Source organism: Nicotiana tabacum, chromosome 13 (assembly GCF_000715075.1).
Source record: "Nicotiana tabacum cultivar K326 chromosome 13, ASM71507v2, whole genome shotgun sequence".
NCBI classification, from domain to species: Eukaryota; Viridiplantae; Streptophyta; class Magnoliopsida; order Solanales; family Solanaceae; genus Nicotiana; species Nicotiana tabacum.
This window is the reverse complement of record NC_134092.1, coordinates 123,028,667-123,041,078: the sequence shown is the minus strand read 5'-3', so window position 1 is coordinate 123,041,078 and position 12,412 is coordinate 123,028,667. Positions and strand designations below refer to the sequence as shown.

Here is a 12,412-nt window from a genome sequence, read left to right as displayed (position 1 = left end):
TCCTAAAATCTCACCTACCCTCACATCCAACACCAACCCTCTCTCCCTTCTCTCCCCTACCCCCACCTCTCCCAACCCCTCTCTCCAATTTTTTTTTTTTTTTTCAAATTTCAATACTTTTTCTTTTCTGTCACCACTCACCCTGCTACCCTTCTCCCCCGCAAAAAAAATTACTTCTTTTTTTATTTTCAATTTTCTATTTTTTTGTTTTTTTGCCCCCCTTCCCCCCCCCCCCCCATCAAATTTTTTTTATTTATATATTTTTAGTTCTGGTTTTTTTTTTTTCAGTTTACAGGTTCGAAATTTTACGTGTTCCAAAGTTATGAGTTCAGAGGTTTATATGTTTGGAAGTTTGGGGGTTTAAAAATTATAGAGTTTACGGGTTCGAAAATTTATAAAATTGGTGGGTTTGGAAGGTTGTTGGTTCGAAAGTTTATGGCTTCATGTTTATTGTATCTAAATTATCTATGAATATTTTTGAGAAATTATTTTCCTTAATTTGCGTACCAAACACCAAAAAATGAGTAGTATTACTAATTGTTTTCAAGAAAATATTTTTTGTTATACCAAACACACCCTAAATCATCTTATTTGTGCAAATCATCCAAAATACATGGGCATGGATCTCATCGGGCCGAGTCAGGCCCAACAAGCTAATATTACAAATGGACTGCAAATACGGACCCAAAGTCGCGACTTATATTCGGCCCCAATTTCAAATTGTATTTCGGCCGCGAAGTTGACGCCTCCCCCCTCGGCGGCGAGGTTCCGACGAAACTCTTCACAAATCTTTTCTCCGGCGAAATCGAGTTGTAAATTCCCTCTTCCATTCCCAAATTTGACTAAAACCATAATTCACATTCCTATTTTCTGGATTTTTATTTGAGTTCTTATTGCTTATTATAAAAGATTAAATAATTATCTTATGTTGTGAATTTCAGCCATAAATGTGAATTTATTTACCAAATAGTTCTAATTATTCAAGCAGCCAAATTCTAATTATTAATTTAAGCATAGTTATTTGATTCTCTGATGTTAAAGAGTTGAAGTTAGTTGTAAAAGTAAAGGAAAATTTGTTTCTTACGAAGAAATTAGGGTTCTTAAGGGAATGGCGAAGCGAGTAATTTGTAAGGGGAATACAAAAAATAATATAATGTCAAGTATGGAATTTGAACGTGTGATCTAAAGCAATTTTTGAACCCTATGTCACTTGACTATACCTTTTCCTAATATCAAGGAATTCAACAGCTTATATGTAACCAACAAACTGTTTTTCCTATTTTCATAGTATAAATTTTTGACAAAGGAATTCAACTGAATTCGCTTTCCTCCACTTAGCTCCACCACTGCTTAAAGGGAAAAATGATGAACTAAGCAAAAGTAGGAAAAGCAATGAAGACTAATTTGGGGAATACTCCAAGAAAAAAGCTTGGTGATATCAGCAACTTACCGCTGCAAAAGATATTCACTAGCCAAGATAAGAAGCCAGAACATATCCTAACTGCTTCTAAAGAGTATATAGAAATGATCCAGAAGGTACACTTTTTTGTGTTTGTTTAGTGCTTTATTGTGTTAATAAATGTATGGACTTAGCTTAATTTGCTTCATGGGGAATTTGACCCAGGAAAATCTGGTGTTGATGAAAATGTTAGCAGAAAGAAAGTATCCTTTTATTGGCAGATGAATGACATTTAGTTTTTTTTTCTTTTGTGAAATTTGTAGGTTGCCTTTTGTGCTTTGTAGTAGTACTCATGCCTTATACTTGTGATTAGTTGCATTGTTCCTTGATTCTTGTTCTCTATAGCAAAATCATTGAAATTACTGGAGTAGATATAGAGAAACTGAGAACTAATGTGCAGAAATTGCAGCAACAAAATCAGCAGCATGCTCAAGCAAACAATAAAATGCTTGCGGTTTGTTTTCTCTTCCAGTTTCCAACCCCTTCAGAGTTTTGTTTCGTTAACTGAACATTTGATTTCCTTTCATGGTGCTAAAACTATTTGGTTTTCTTTTTTCTTTCCCCTCAGGAACTAAATTCAAATAAAGATAGGGTAAGCAATCTGATGCTTTCACCTGATATTCTTTTAAGGTTAGATTTCTCCATAAGCTGATGTTAGTGATATTTGGCTGATATCAGCTAAAAACATTACAACATGAGTTTGGATGCACAAAGAGTTTACTTAAGGCTAGAAAGTCTGAAGCAGAGGTGAATACAGTTTAAAGTTGTTCAAATTATTTTGGCTTAGAAATATGTCATTTCTTTTTTACCAAGGATGTTTTCTTCGTTAATCAGGAGCAACCAAGAACAAATATGTGCCAAAATCTGAATGATGAGGTACATAAGCAAATTTTCATAATGCAGTAATGTCGTAGAGTTGGTATTAATTTATTGTTTTGCTGTCACCATTCGAAGGTGAAATCCATGAAGTGTGAGGAGACAGGAGATTTACTGTTAGGAAATGGAGATGATGAGAAAGCTATAAATCTTAAAAGAAGGCCTTGGTCGAAGAGTGAGTGTAACCTCTAGTTTGATCTGATATTTGTTGTCAATAAGTACTTAGGAACTATTATTTTATATTATTTTCCCACCTCTGACGCATAGGTGTGGGCTCTTCTGAGCAAGTTCAATATGAGGATAAGGCGGGAAACAAAAGGTTAGGTTGTGCGTGTTAACCTGAAGAATATATTGTTGGTTTCTGTAATGTTCAGATTCTAAATATTGGTAAGAGAATTCTCCTAGCGATTTTGTTGTCTTTGCAGACCTTGTATAAGGAGGCAATCTGCTCGGCTTAATACTAAGGCACTGAAACTCAAATGAAGATTCTTTTGATGTACAAGACAAATGTGCTTTGCACCCTCCAACAAGTGATCCAGTGCTAGAAAATGGTTTGAACTCCATTAGCATATCATCTGATGGTCTAGAGTGCAATCCTTTATTGAGGTTTGAACCTGTACATTTTGGACTATCATCTCTGCGTAGGCCATCAAGGGAGGCAGCTAAGAAAATCCAGTCATACAAGAAAATTTCTGTGAACATAAAAATATAAAAACCACAATGAACAACGTGCTCAGTGTAATAACCTCTTCGATATCTGAGCAAGTGCTGAATGGTAAGATTCTTCTTTGTATCTTTTTGTCAGGTTCAGTGTCATAGTTTTTTTGTTGAAATCTGTAGCTCTAATTCCATATCCGCTACTTCAAAGTTCTATTCCCTCTCCTCCAAAAATGCCATGGCCTATCTGTCTCCAGATAAAATGTTCTTTATAAAAATGTTGCCTGCTGTACAATACTGATTAGATGCTTCTTTTATGGTGATTGATGATGAAATGCTTTTGGACCGATGACTGTGTCTGGCATACTTGCCATAGAAACCTAAATGGTACTTATACTCAGTGGCGGAGCCAGAAATTGATGCAATGGGATTAAAAGAAAATACTAGAATGACATAATTGGGTTCGAAACTTGTAACCTAAAGCAGCTTTTCAACATTTTATATATAACCAAAAACTTTTATTTTTAACCTTTTTGCTAAGTATAATTTCCCGCCAAGGGGATTTAATTGAACCTCCCTTCTTTCTTAGTAGTTCCGCCCCTGCTTTCATTGTCCATATCTTGGCTTAATAGAGGGAGTCTCTTTCTAATTTTATCTGCTCCTAGAGTATAGAGATTAAGAATTCAACATAGAAAGGAAGTTGAAAGTTTCTCTGGTAATTTAGATGATGATTTTGTTGAGATTAAAGGCCAACAAATCAAGCAAATATGTACTACATGAATAATTAAGTTTAATGGTACCTTGTAAAAAAATATTTTAAAAAAAAGTTAGTATAAGCATCTGCTTCCTTGGTCCATTTCATGCTACTAGGTTCGATTTTGAAGGTTGAATTTCATGATTTTACCATTGAACTATTGTTTTAGGTATTCTGGAATATATCAATCACTATGAAAGATATAACATATCATGTAGTAGGTTATATTTTATGTTGTCCTTTTTTTTTCCAGAACTCCAATCCATTTGCCTTGTAAAATTAGTTAATTGGACATCGGAAGTCATACAACAAAGAAAATGATATATCTAAACCACATTTTTTGGGTTGATAAGTTGATCTTTCTCTTTATCTTTTTTCTGAAGCTAGTACCAAAAAGAAATTGAGCAAAAGCATCGTCCACCTTTTTTTTTGGTAATTAAGCATTGTCCACCTATTAATATTATGTTGAGTAGTAAATGTTTCCTCACTAAAGAGTATCTCGACTTTTACCATTTGGTTATGTAAAATATCAACAACTCCGGACAACAACAATAACAACAACAACAACAATAACCCAATAAATTTCTGCAGGTGGGGTATAGGGAGGGTAGGATGTATACTGCCTTGCTAACAACGCTGGACAAAAGGGTGAAAATCATGATTTTCTTAACTCAACTTTATTTGTTTTGGAAATCAATAAGCAAAGTCAGCTAGAATTGAAGCCAATGATACCACAATAAGGTTTAAAATGGGCTGAGATCTGCGACGTACCAAACAAAATCTACAAGAAGTTTGGCCTAGGAAAACAAATCTTGGCAGATTTATTAGAGTAGTTGAGATAAAACTTAATCAAATTGTGCAAGTGAGTTTATAATCTTTGTCATCTTAATTGTGTCTATACAGTGGCATTTGGACCATTTTCTTAAAACGACTTTGGAGAAAAAAATTACTCGTATTTTTTTCAAATCGATTTGAAAATGCTTTGCTTGAGCCGAAGGTCTATCGGAAACAGTCTTTCTATCTCTCACAAGATAGGGGTACAGTCTGCGTTCACCCCACCTTCCCCAGATTTTACTTGTGGGATTTCACCGGATATATTATTTTTGACTTTGGAGAAATTTTATAAGAATATCTTTTGATATATTTCTAAATTTTAGTATGATTATTTATCGGTAAGAATGTAGCAAACCAATTATTCAATACTTCTATTGCTTCAACCTCAAAAGAAAATTACAACTCAACTCAAAACTATTACAGGAATTAGAGATGCTAAACAGAAATACAAATGATAGAGAAGAAAGGATTAGAAGCTCACACTAAGAATGGGGATGAGAGGATACAGACACTCGAGAAGGAAGATGAGGAGAAGCAGACATTTTACCCAACAATATGCATAATTCCTGAAGCCTTAGTCCACTCTCCTTTTAAACATTTGTCACGTCTCTCCCTACTCCACCTGGATCCCAAATGGATCTCTTGTTGGGTTGTCTTGTCCTTGGGCTTCTATGTGGTCTAGCCCTTGGCCCAACAGCTTGGCCAACCTTTCAAATAACTGGCCCACAAGTATTATCTAAATTATTCTTGTTCACAACAATACTCCCCCTGAATTGAGAACCTTGCCTTCAAGGTTCTGCAATAGCACATTCTGTTGGTTAGGCTAGTTATTGCAACACTTGAGCGTAGATATGCGAGAAATAGGATATATTCGTTCATCTTCGAAAAGTTCAAATTTAAAGGCAACAACCCAAATATGCTGAAGCACTTTAAAAGGACCAAAGTAGTGCCTTCCCAATTGATGATATTGTTGTAATCTCACAAAGTGCTGCCAATAAATAGGAAGTTTGACAAAAATACAATCACCAACTACAAAGTGACCTTCAACTATACTCGCATGCACGTCAAGCACCAGATGTGCTAGCTTAGCGGATAGATAAGGCAATATTACTCCTAGAATGCCAGCATAATAAGAGACAAGTGGATTACTTTCACGTTTAATAAATTCAGCCATCTTCGTCGAACAGTCTGTGAGTACCGTTAATTTGTGTTGTTGTTGAAATGCTCTGATTACTACAGTCAAGATCAGTAAACTAAAGAATATCAGTGCACAATTATAAAGTTCTTCTTCTGCCACTTCACAAACTACATGCTATTGATCCACAAAGTAACCAATTAGGTCCACATAGTTGAAAATTAATTGCAACAATGACCACAGTGATTGCACAATTGCAGTAAGACTTATGGCAAGATGTGGCTTTCTCCCATGTTGCAATATTGTCATCATATTGGATTTCTTTGACCGCATCCATAAACTGCACAAATATTTTGCGACCTCCGCTTGTAAGAATTGAACTGATAGCACTCGTGCAGGTCCTGCCTCATCGAAAACATTCCAAAAAGTATTTCAAAGATTAAAATCCTCTATAAAATAGTGCAAGGAACATTTGTAATGTGGACAGGTTTGTGGATAAAACACTTTCGTTCTAGTACGAGAGAAATTCATTAACACAACTTGGCTGCTAGAGAGTGACGAACAGGAAGAAAATGAATATTCCTCACTCATTGGGCCAAACAATAGTGATGTAAGCAGCTTCAGTTGCAATGTATCTGAAACATCTTTTTTCAATGCAAAATCAGATAGCAAAATAGAAGAATGCATACACCATTTCCGTCCAGGATCCCACACTTGAGTCATAGAGCTAGAATCCACATACTCTAGATGACTTTTTAGAGTTAAGATCTCGGAGTTTATCCTTGGTGCCATGATAATGTGCTTCCCAAGATAGCTCAACTCAATTTCAAGCTCATTTATAGGTTGGTTGATAAGAGTCTGAAGACTTAGAACTCGAGACCTAATAATAAACTCCAAATGATTCGATAGAACTTTCCCTAGATGTTCTGAATCCATCCGATGAGTAAGATTCTGTAAGATTGGGCAAACAATTGCTGGAACCATTTCCTCTTTGACATTTGTAGCTCCCTTGAATAGGCTAGTAGCAAATAGCTTCTGTTGAACCACATTCTTTGAGCCTTTAACTTGCACATTGCCATCTATATAAACGGACGTCAGAGGAAGTTTGAAATCATTATATATGGAGTAGAAATAAAAATACCTCTTTACTTGTAAAACCCAATTCAAAGATTTTTCATCGTTGAAACAACTTAGTACAACGTGATGACCCTGTACCATCAGAGCTTGAGATAAGTCAACCATGGTAGATGGAGTCGATATGAAGAGTCCAACACGAACAGATAATGAGTGTACCAAATTCAAATCTATAGCCAACATTTTATAGGGTAAAGTAATATGGCGATACGGTATTATGCAACCAAAAACAACAAGCCGAAAATGACATAGTGATGGTTGCTTAATTATTAACGTGAACACTTCATCCCACACTGGTTCTTCATATCCAACAAATAAAATTTCATCAGAAACATACCTCGCAATATCTGAAACCTCATTAGCCAGCATAAAATTCTTATAAAAAAAATTCCACACACATGGATTCCTGTGAATGTGAAGCGGTATGATATTTTCAAATGGATGTGTGACTTCAGCAATGCTCGCAATCTCATTTGGCACTACATCCTCTCTACTAATCAAAGGTACCAGAAAATTAGTTGTGTTCATTTCAACTTCATTATCGCAAGCAATTGCCGCATCAGTTGGAGAGACATAGTTCTTGTCAACGGTTCATCTGGGATGTCCATCAGGCACCTTGTCTTCCTCAGAATCGCCATCTTCTAAATCAGATTTATCAGCGAGTACCATGGAGCAGCAATTATGAAATATTTTGTCGAACACCTGCCCTTCTTATGAGAATTCTACCTTCTTAGTCATCAATTCATTACCAACTCGTAACTCTGTAAGAATTTCAACCTCAATATGACTTCTATCAGCGATACCGTACATGGAATCGACATCGATATGCTTTTCTGGTAACGCACTAGGTTCAACATCCGCTTCATCATCTTGTAAGGTACTAGTTGCCGTATCCGCTATTTCCTCGAGCACCTCATATGCCAAGTTAAGGTTGTTATTGTCTAAGTGTTTATTCCACTACTGAGGCGAGGGTGAGGTGCTAATCTTGCACCACGATGGAATAGCCGCAACTCGTGCTAGAAAATATTCCTCTAGCTTTCGCTGCTGGTGAACGGCTAAGCACCCACCAGATGCTTCTCTAGTTCGAGTGCGAAAACGCAGCTTCAGTTTCTCCTTAAAATAATTTCAATCAAAAAATTACTTATTTCGAAACAACCAATCAAACCAAGAAAGAGCTTCACCGTCAAGGTAGTGGTAAGGAAGAGGTAACCAGTCCTTCTCCGAGAAGCCAAGGTAGGTGAAGTACAACTCAGCCCGAAAAATCCAACCCTCTGGGTTTCCACCGCTGAATCGATCTATCACCACCATTGTTGGAGTACGAACGATGAAAGCACCAATATAACAAACCGGTTATTCAATACTTCTATTGCTTCAACCTCGAAAGAAAATTACAACTCAACTCAAAACTATTACAGGAATTAGAGATGCTAAACAGAAATACAAATGACAGAGAAGAAAAGATGAGAAGCTCACACTAAGAATGGGGATGAGAGGATACAGACACTGGAGAAGGAAGATGAGGAGAAGCAGACATTTTACTCAACAATACTCATAATTCCTGAAGCCGTAAGCTACTCTCCTTTTAAACCTTTGTCACGTCTTTCCCTACTCCACCTGGATCCCAAACGGATCTCTTGTTGGATTGTCTTGTCCTTGGGCTTCTTTGTGGTCTAGCCCTTGGCCCAACAGCTTGGCCAACCTTCCAAATAACTAGCCGACAAGTATTATCTAAATTATTATTGTTCACAACAAAGAACATCTAACCACATTTCCAAAATATTATTTACTCATTTTTTACTGATGGTAAGCACCCTCCACTTCCAACCAAGAGGTTGTGAGTTCGAGTCACCCCAAGAGCAAGGTGGGGAGTTCTTAGAGGGAAGGATGCCGAGGGTCATTTGGAAACAGCCTCTCTATCTCAGGGTAGGGGTAAAGTCTGCGTACACACTACCCTCCCCAGATCCCACTAGTGAGATTATACTGGGTTGTTGTTGTTTGTTTGTTTGTATTTTTTATATTTTATGCGGTGAGCATTTTGACGCTGGATTAACTACACATCAGTCTCCAATCCATTGAGACGAGTTGAAAGGTTCTACGAAAGTTGAAAAGATATGAAAGTTTTGTTTAAAATAAATATCAAGAAATGAATTAAGACGAGTTTGTATAATCACACAATAAAATAGCGCATGCAAAATGGATCCTAACTTAGTGAAGCCAGTATCGCCACTCTCACAAAGACCTTTATCCTTTCATTTTCAAAATCATATGAGGTTTATCTCTTTCTTCCTCTTCCGGACTTAAATAAATAAATAAATAAATATGATTCTCTTTAATAATTTAAATTTTTAGATTGATGATTCAAATTATTTAACACGTTATCAGAAGAGGCACATGTTCTCTTTTAAAAGATTAGGTGCACACACTGAATGCACGGGCGGACCTAGCTTCTAAGTTATGTGTTCATGTAACCAAGCTACTTTTGCTTAGATCCTACTTTTATATGAAGAAATCACTAAATATCTACTTTCTAGTATAATATTTGACTGGGAATCTAGTTATTATTGTATACTAACTTAAGATTGAATTCATAAACTTCAAATTTTAAATCTACATCTGGTTGAATGGAATATTGCGAGCTTAAATAAATTAATATATATGTCATATGTGACATCTTTAACCACTTAATTAAGCTTCAACATGAAATTGTTTAAACAATTCAAGGCTTTTCTTTTCCAATTTTAATTTAATATCACTCGTCTTTCATCTACGTGAGTTGATGGTGATAAATTGAAATAGAAAATAGCAAAGTAGCAAAATATATACTATAATTAGAAGTCAGGGTCGGATAAAGACCGCTAATTATGGCCATGAGAGGATTCACTAACGGTGATAGAACCTTCCAATAGTTTAAAGAGATCACAAATCAACTCCAAATAATAAGACAAAATTGACACACAAAAAAGAAACCAAGAAAAGATTTAGTATAGGAAAAATAATAAAATTTCACATGCAGCTCACAAATGTGAAGTTGACATATTTTTTTTCTATATGCCCACATCATCCATCATTTTCTTATACAAACCGTGTTTTTGCACGAACTTAAAGTATTAGTGAAAGGAGGACTTTTTATTTTCTTTTCTTTTGTTGAATAAAAAAAATGAAGATATGATCTTTTGCTAGCTGCCTTGTAAAAAAGACCTTATCCAAAAACGGTGCATGAAGTTTTGTTAATTTGAGTAACGTGAATATAGACTGGATTGCACTATGGTTATTTCGACAAGAAAAATGTAGTGGGTTTTGGACCAATAGCATATTAGCATACGACGTTGAAGCTTGACAAGACAAAGAAATAAAAGAAAAAGAACAAAGATATGGATTCCCATTTTTATTTTTATTTTTATTTAAAAGATAAAATAAAAGCTCAGGAAATCAGAGGTGAATTCCCATTTCCAGCGGTATCAACGCAAAACTAAGCACTGGATAAGAAATTGTTTTTTGACGTGGAGATCAATTTTATGTATTTTTACTGAGGCGGATTCAGGATTTAATGTTTATGGGTTTCTACAATAACCTCGAGTAAATTTTCAATAGTAATTGAGTTCACATTTAAATATTTATAGATATTGAATGGATTTTTGGAACACATTTATATTGTTTGAACAAAAGCTACTGAATCCACGTAAACCCGTAAATCACAAGCTGAATCCTCCCCTGTTTTTTCGAGAGAATTGTTGCTTAGAATGATAGCAAGTATAATTTACAAGTAGTACTGGTTCAAGACTCAATTCAGGTGTAAGAATTAGGATCAGATTTATCTCTAATTTTGATGTGGCTATGCTTTTTCTGAGCCGAGGGTCTATCATCTCTAATTCATCTGTAATTAGGATTCAATTTATTTCTAATGTCGACGACGTACATATATATTATCCTCCTTAGACCTTATTTATGAAATTACACTGAATTTATTATTGTTGGTATTGTTATTCATCTCTAATTTTTCAAGAAATTCAAAGTAGCAGAAAGTTTAGTATTATTCACTTTCCCGCCATTAAAACAAGAAATGAACTTTAAGTGAGTCTAAGTGATGTCTTATCACGATTGACATCTTAAAATATGTAGCAAATAGGATGATAAAGTGTCAATTTCCATTTTAATATTTAATACATAAAATTCTATTGTTCAGAATAGTTGATACATTTGTGAACTAATTATCTAAATTGAATTATTTTTATTAAAAATTCCTATAGTAGGCCATGTCGGTGCCTATCTTGAATATCAGGACCTAGATAATACATATGATATTAGTCGTGGAGCTAGACTGCTAGAGCATTGGCTGCGAATTTTGCTGAACTCAATAATTTTAGTTTAAATAGTATATTAAACCGTATCTCGTTTAATCACTGATGCTCATGAGAAATATACAGCTGACAAAGTATGAAGAAAAATAATACTCGAAATGTAAACAAGAAAAGACACACAAAGTTAGTACTAACTGTTGTGTTATGGAGAAGATTAATGTTGTTGTGTTAGCTCCCTAAGGAGGTTCACTGAGGTATGATTAAGGTTTATTTGCTCTTAACAAGAGATTTCGCGTTCAAATATTGGGAATGAAGTCCTCATTTTAGGCCATTTTCAATCTTTGCCTCCATTTTTCCCTCTAAAATGGAGTAAGGTTACTCCAACCATTACTCAATTTTGTACTCCAAAAAAGAATATTCCATTTTTTATTCTTCTCTCTTCAATTTTCTTTTTTATATATTCATCACATATAATTTATATTCCTTTCTTATATAACCATTTAATATAAATTATTTTATACCAACATCTAATATTTTATATTTGCATCATTCGTTTTTTGCGATGATTATATATTTTTTGTATAATTATAACTTATAATAAAATTAACTTACAATTTTACATAAAAACAATAAATGCACGAAAATTAATTCATCAAAATTATACGCTAAAGTTAAGATGTAAAATTAATATTATAAAGATATTACATAAACATAATTAGGTATATATAAAGCGATAAATTAAAAGAGTTAAATAATAAAAATAATAATAAAGAAATAGGGAATAGTAATGGAGGATATGAATAGTATCACTCCAAATTTGGAGTGACACTATTTATCTCCCATTTTGCAGCCAAAAATACAGCTGCATTAGAGACCAATTTCTCCAAAAACCAACTGCATTATAGAAAATGCAGTTGGCATTAGAGATGGCCTTATAGAGCGTTTTATGGCGCAAATGAAATTAGTAGGATCAGAAGATTTCGGATACCGAATGATTTTAAAAAAAAAAGAGAGTATTTGTGGAAGATGGACATATTCATTACTCCCAACTGAATGACAGTTGGTGGTTAGGATAGGCCATTGAAGTAGTAAGTATCAATTTTAAGGTTGTTATTTGTGTGATCTTCATTATATAAAAATAAGGTTGTTACTTGTGTGACTTGCAAATTTGACATCATAGGTTTGTAATTATTCTGTCTCATCCACTTGTTTTTATCCCATCAATACATTTATTTAGTAGGAATTTTTCTATACGGATAAAACGG

The 12,412-nt window shown here is 34.6% G+C and overlaps 1 protein-coding gene across 2 annotated transcripts; it reads left to right on the top strand.

Moving 5' to 3' along the window:
* The first annotated feature begins 702 nt into the window (after positions 1-702).
* Positions 703-3,206, top strand: LOC107762740 (SHUGOSHIN 1-like). 2 transcript variants are annotated; one of them, XM_016581123.2, is made up of 10 exons: positions 703-812; positions 1,339-1,536; positions 1,625-1,662; positions 1,805-1,913; positions 2,028-2,051; positions 2,138-2,206; positions 2,294-2,335; positions 2,414-2,510; positions 2,603-2,654; positions 2,761-3,206. In XM_016581123.2, the coding sequence occupies exons 2-10, from the start codon at positions 1,393-1,395 to the stop codon at positions 2,816-2,818; spliced, it is 633 nt and encodes a 210-aa protein (XP_016436609.1). In that variant the 5' UTR covers positions 703-812; positions 1,339-1,392; the 3' UTR covers positions 2,819-3,206. The 2 variants fall into 2 exon arrangements, with proteins under 2 accessions (XP_016436609.1, XP_075084559.1); XM_075228458.1 differs by lacking the exon at positions 703-812 and having other exon boundaries at positions 825-1,536.
* The last annotated feature ends 9,206 nt before the right edge of the window (positions 3,207-12,412 follow it).

Coding starts and splice junctions, on each gene's coding strand:
- LOC107762740 (XM_016581123.2), top strand. CDS start 1,393: ATGAAGACTAATTTGGGGAATACTCCAAGAAAAAAGCTTGGTGATATC. Junction 2,336..2,413: donor GCCAAAATCTGAATGATGAG/GTACATAAGCAA, acceptor CACCATTCGAAG/GTGAAATCCATGAAGTGTGA. Junction 2,511..2,602: donor AAGAAGGCCTTGGTCGAAGA/GTGAGTGTAACC, acceptor TCTGACGCATAG/GTGTGGGCTCTTCTGAGCAA.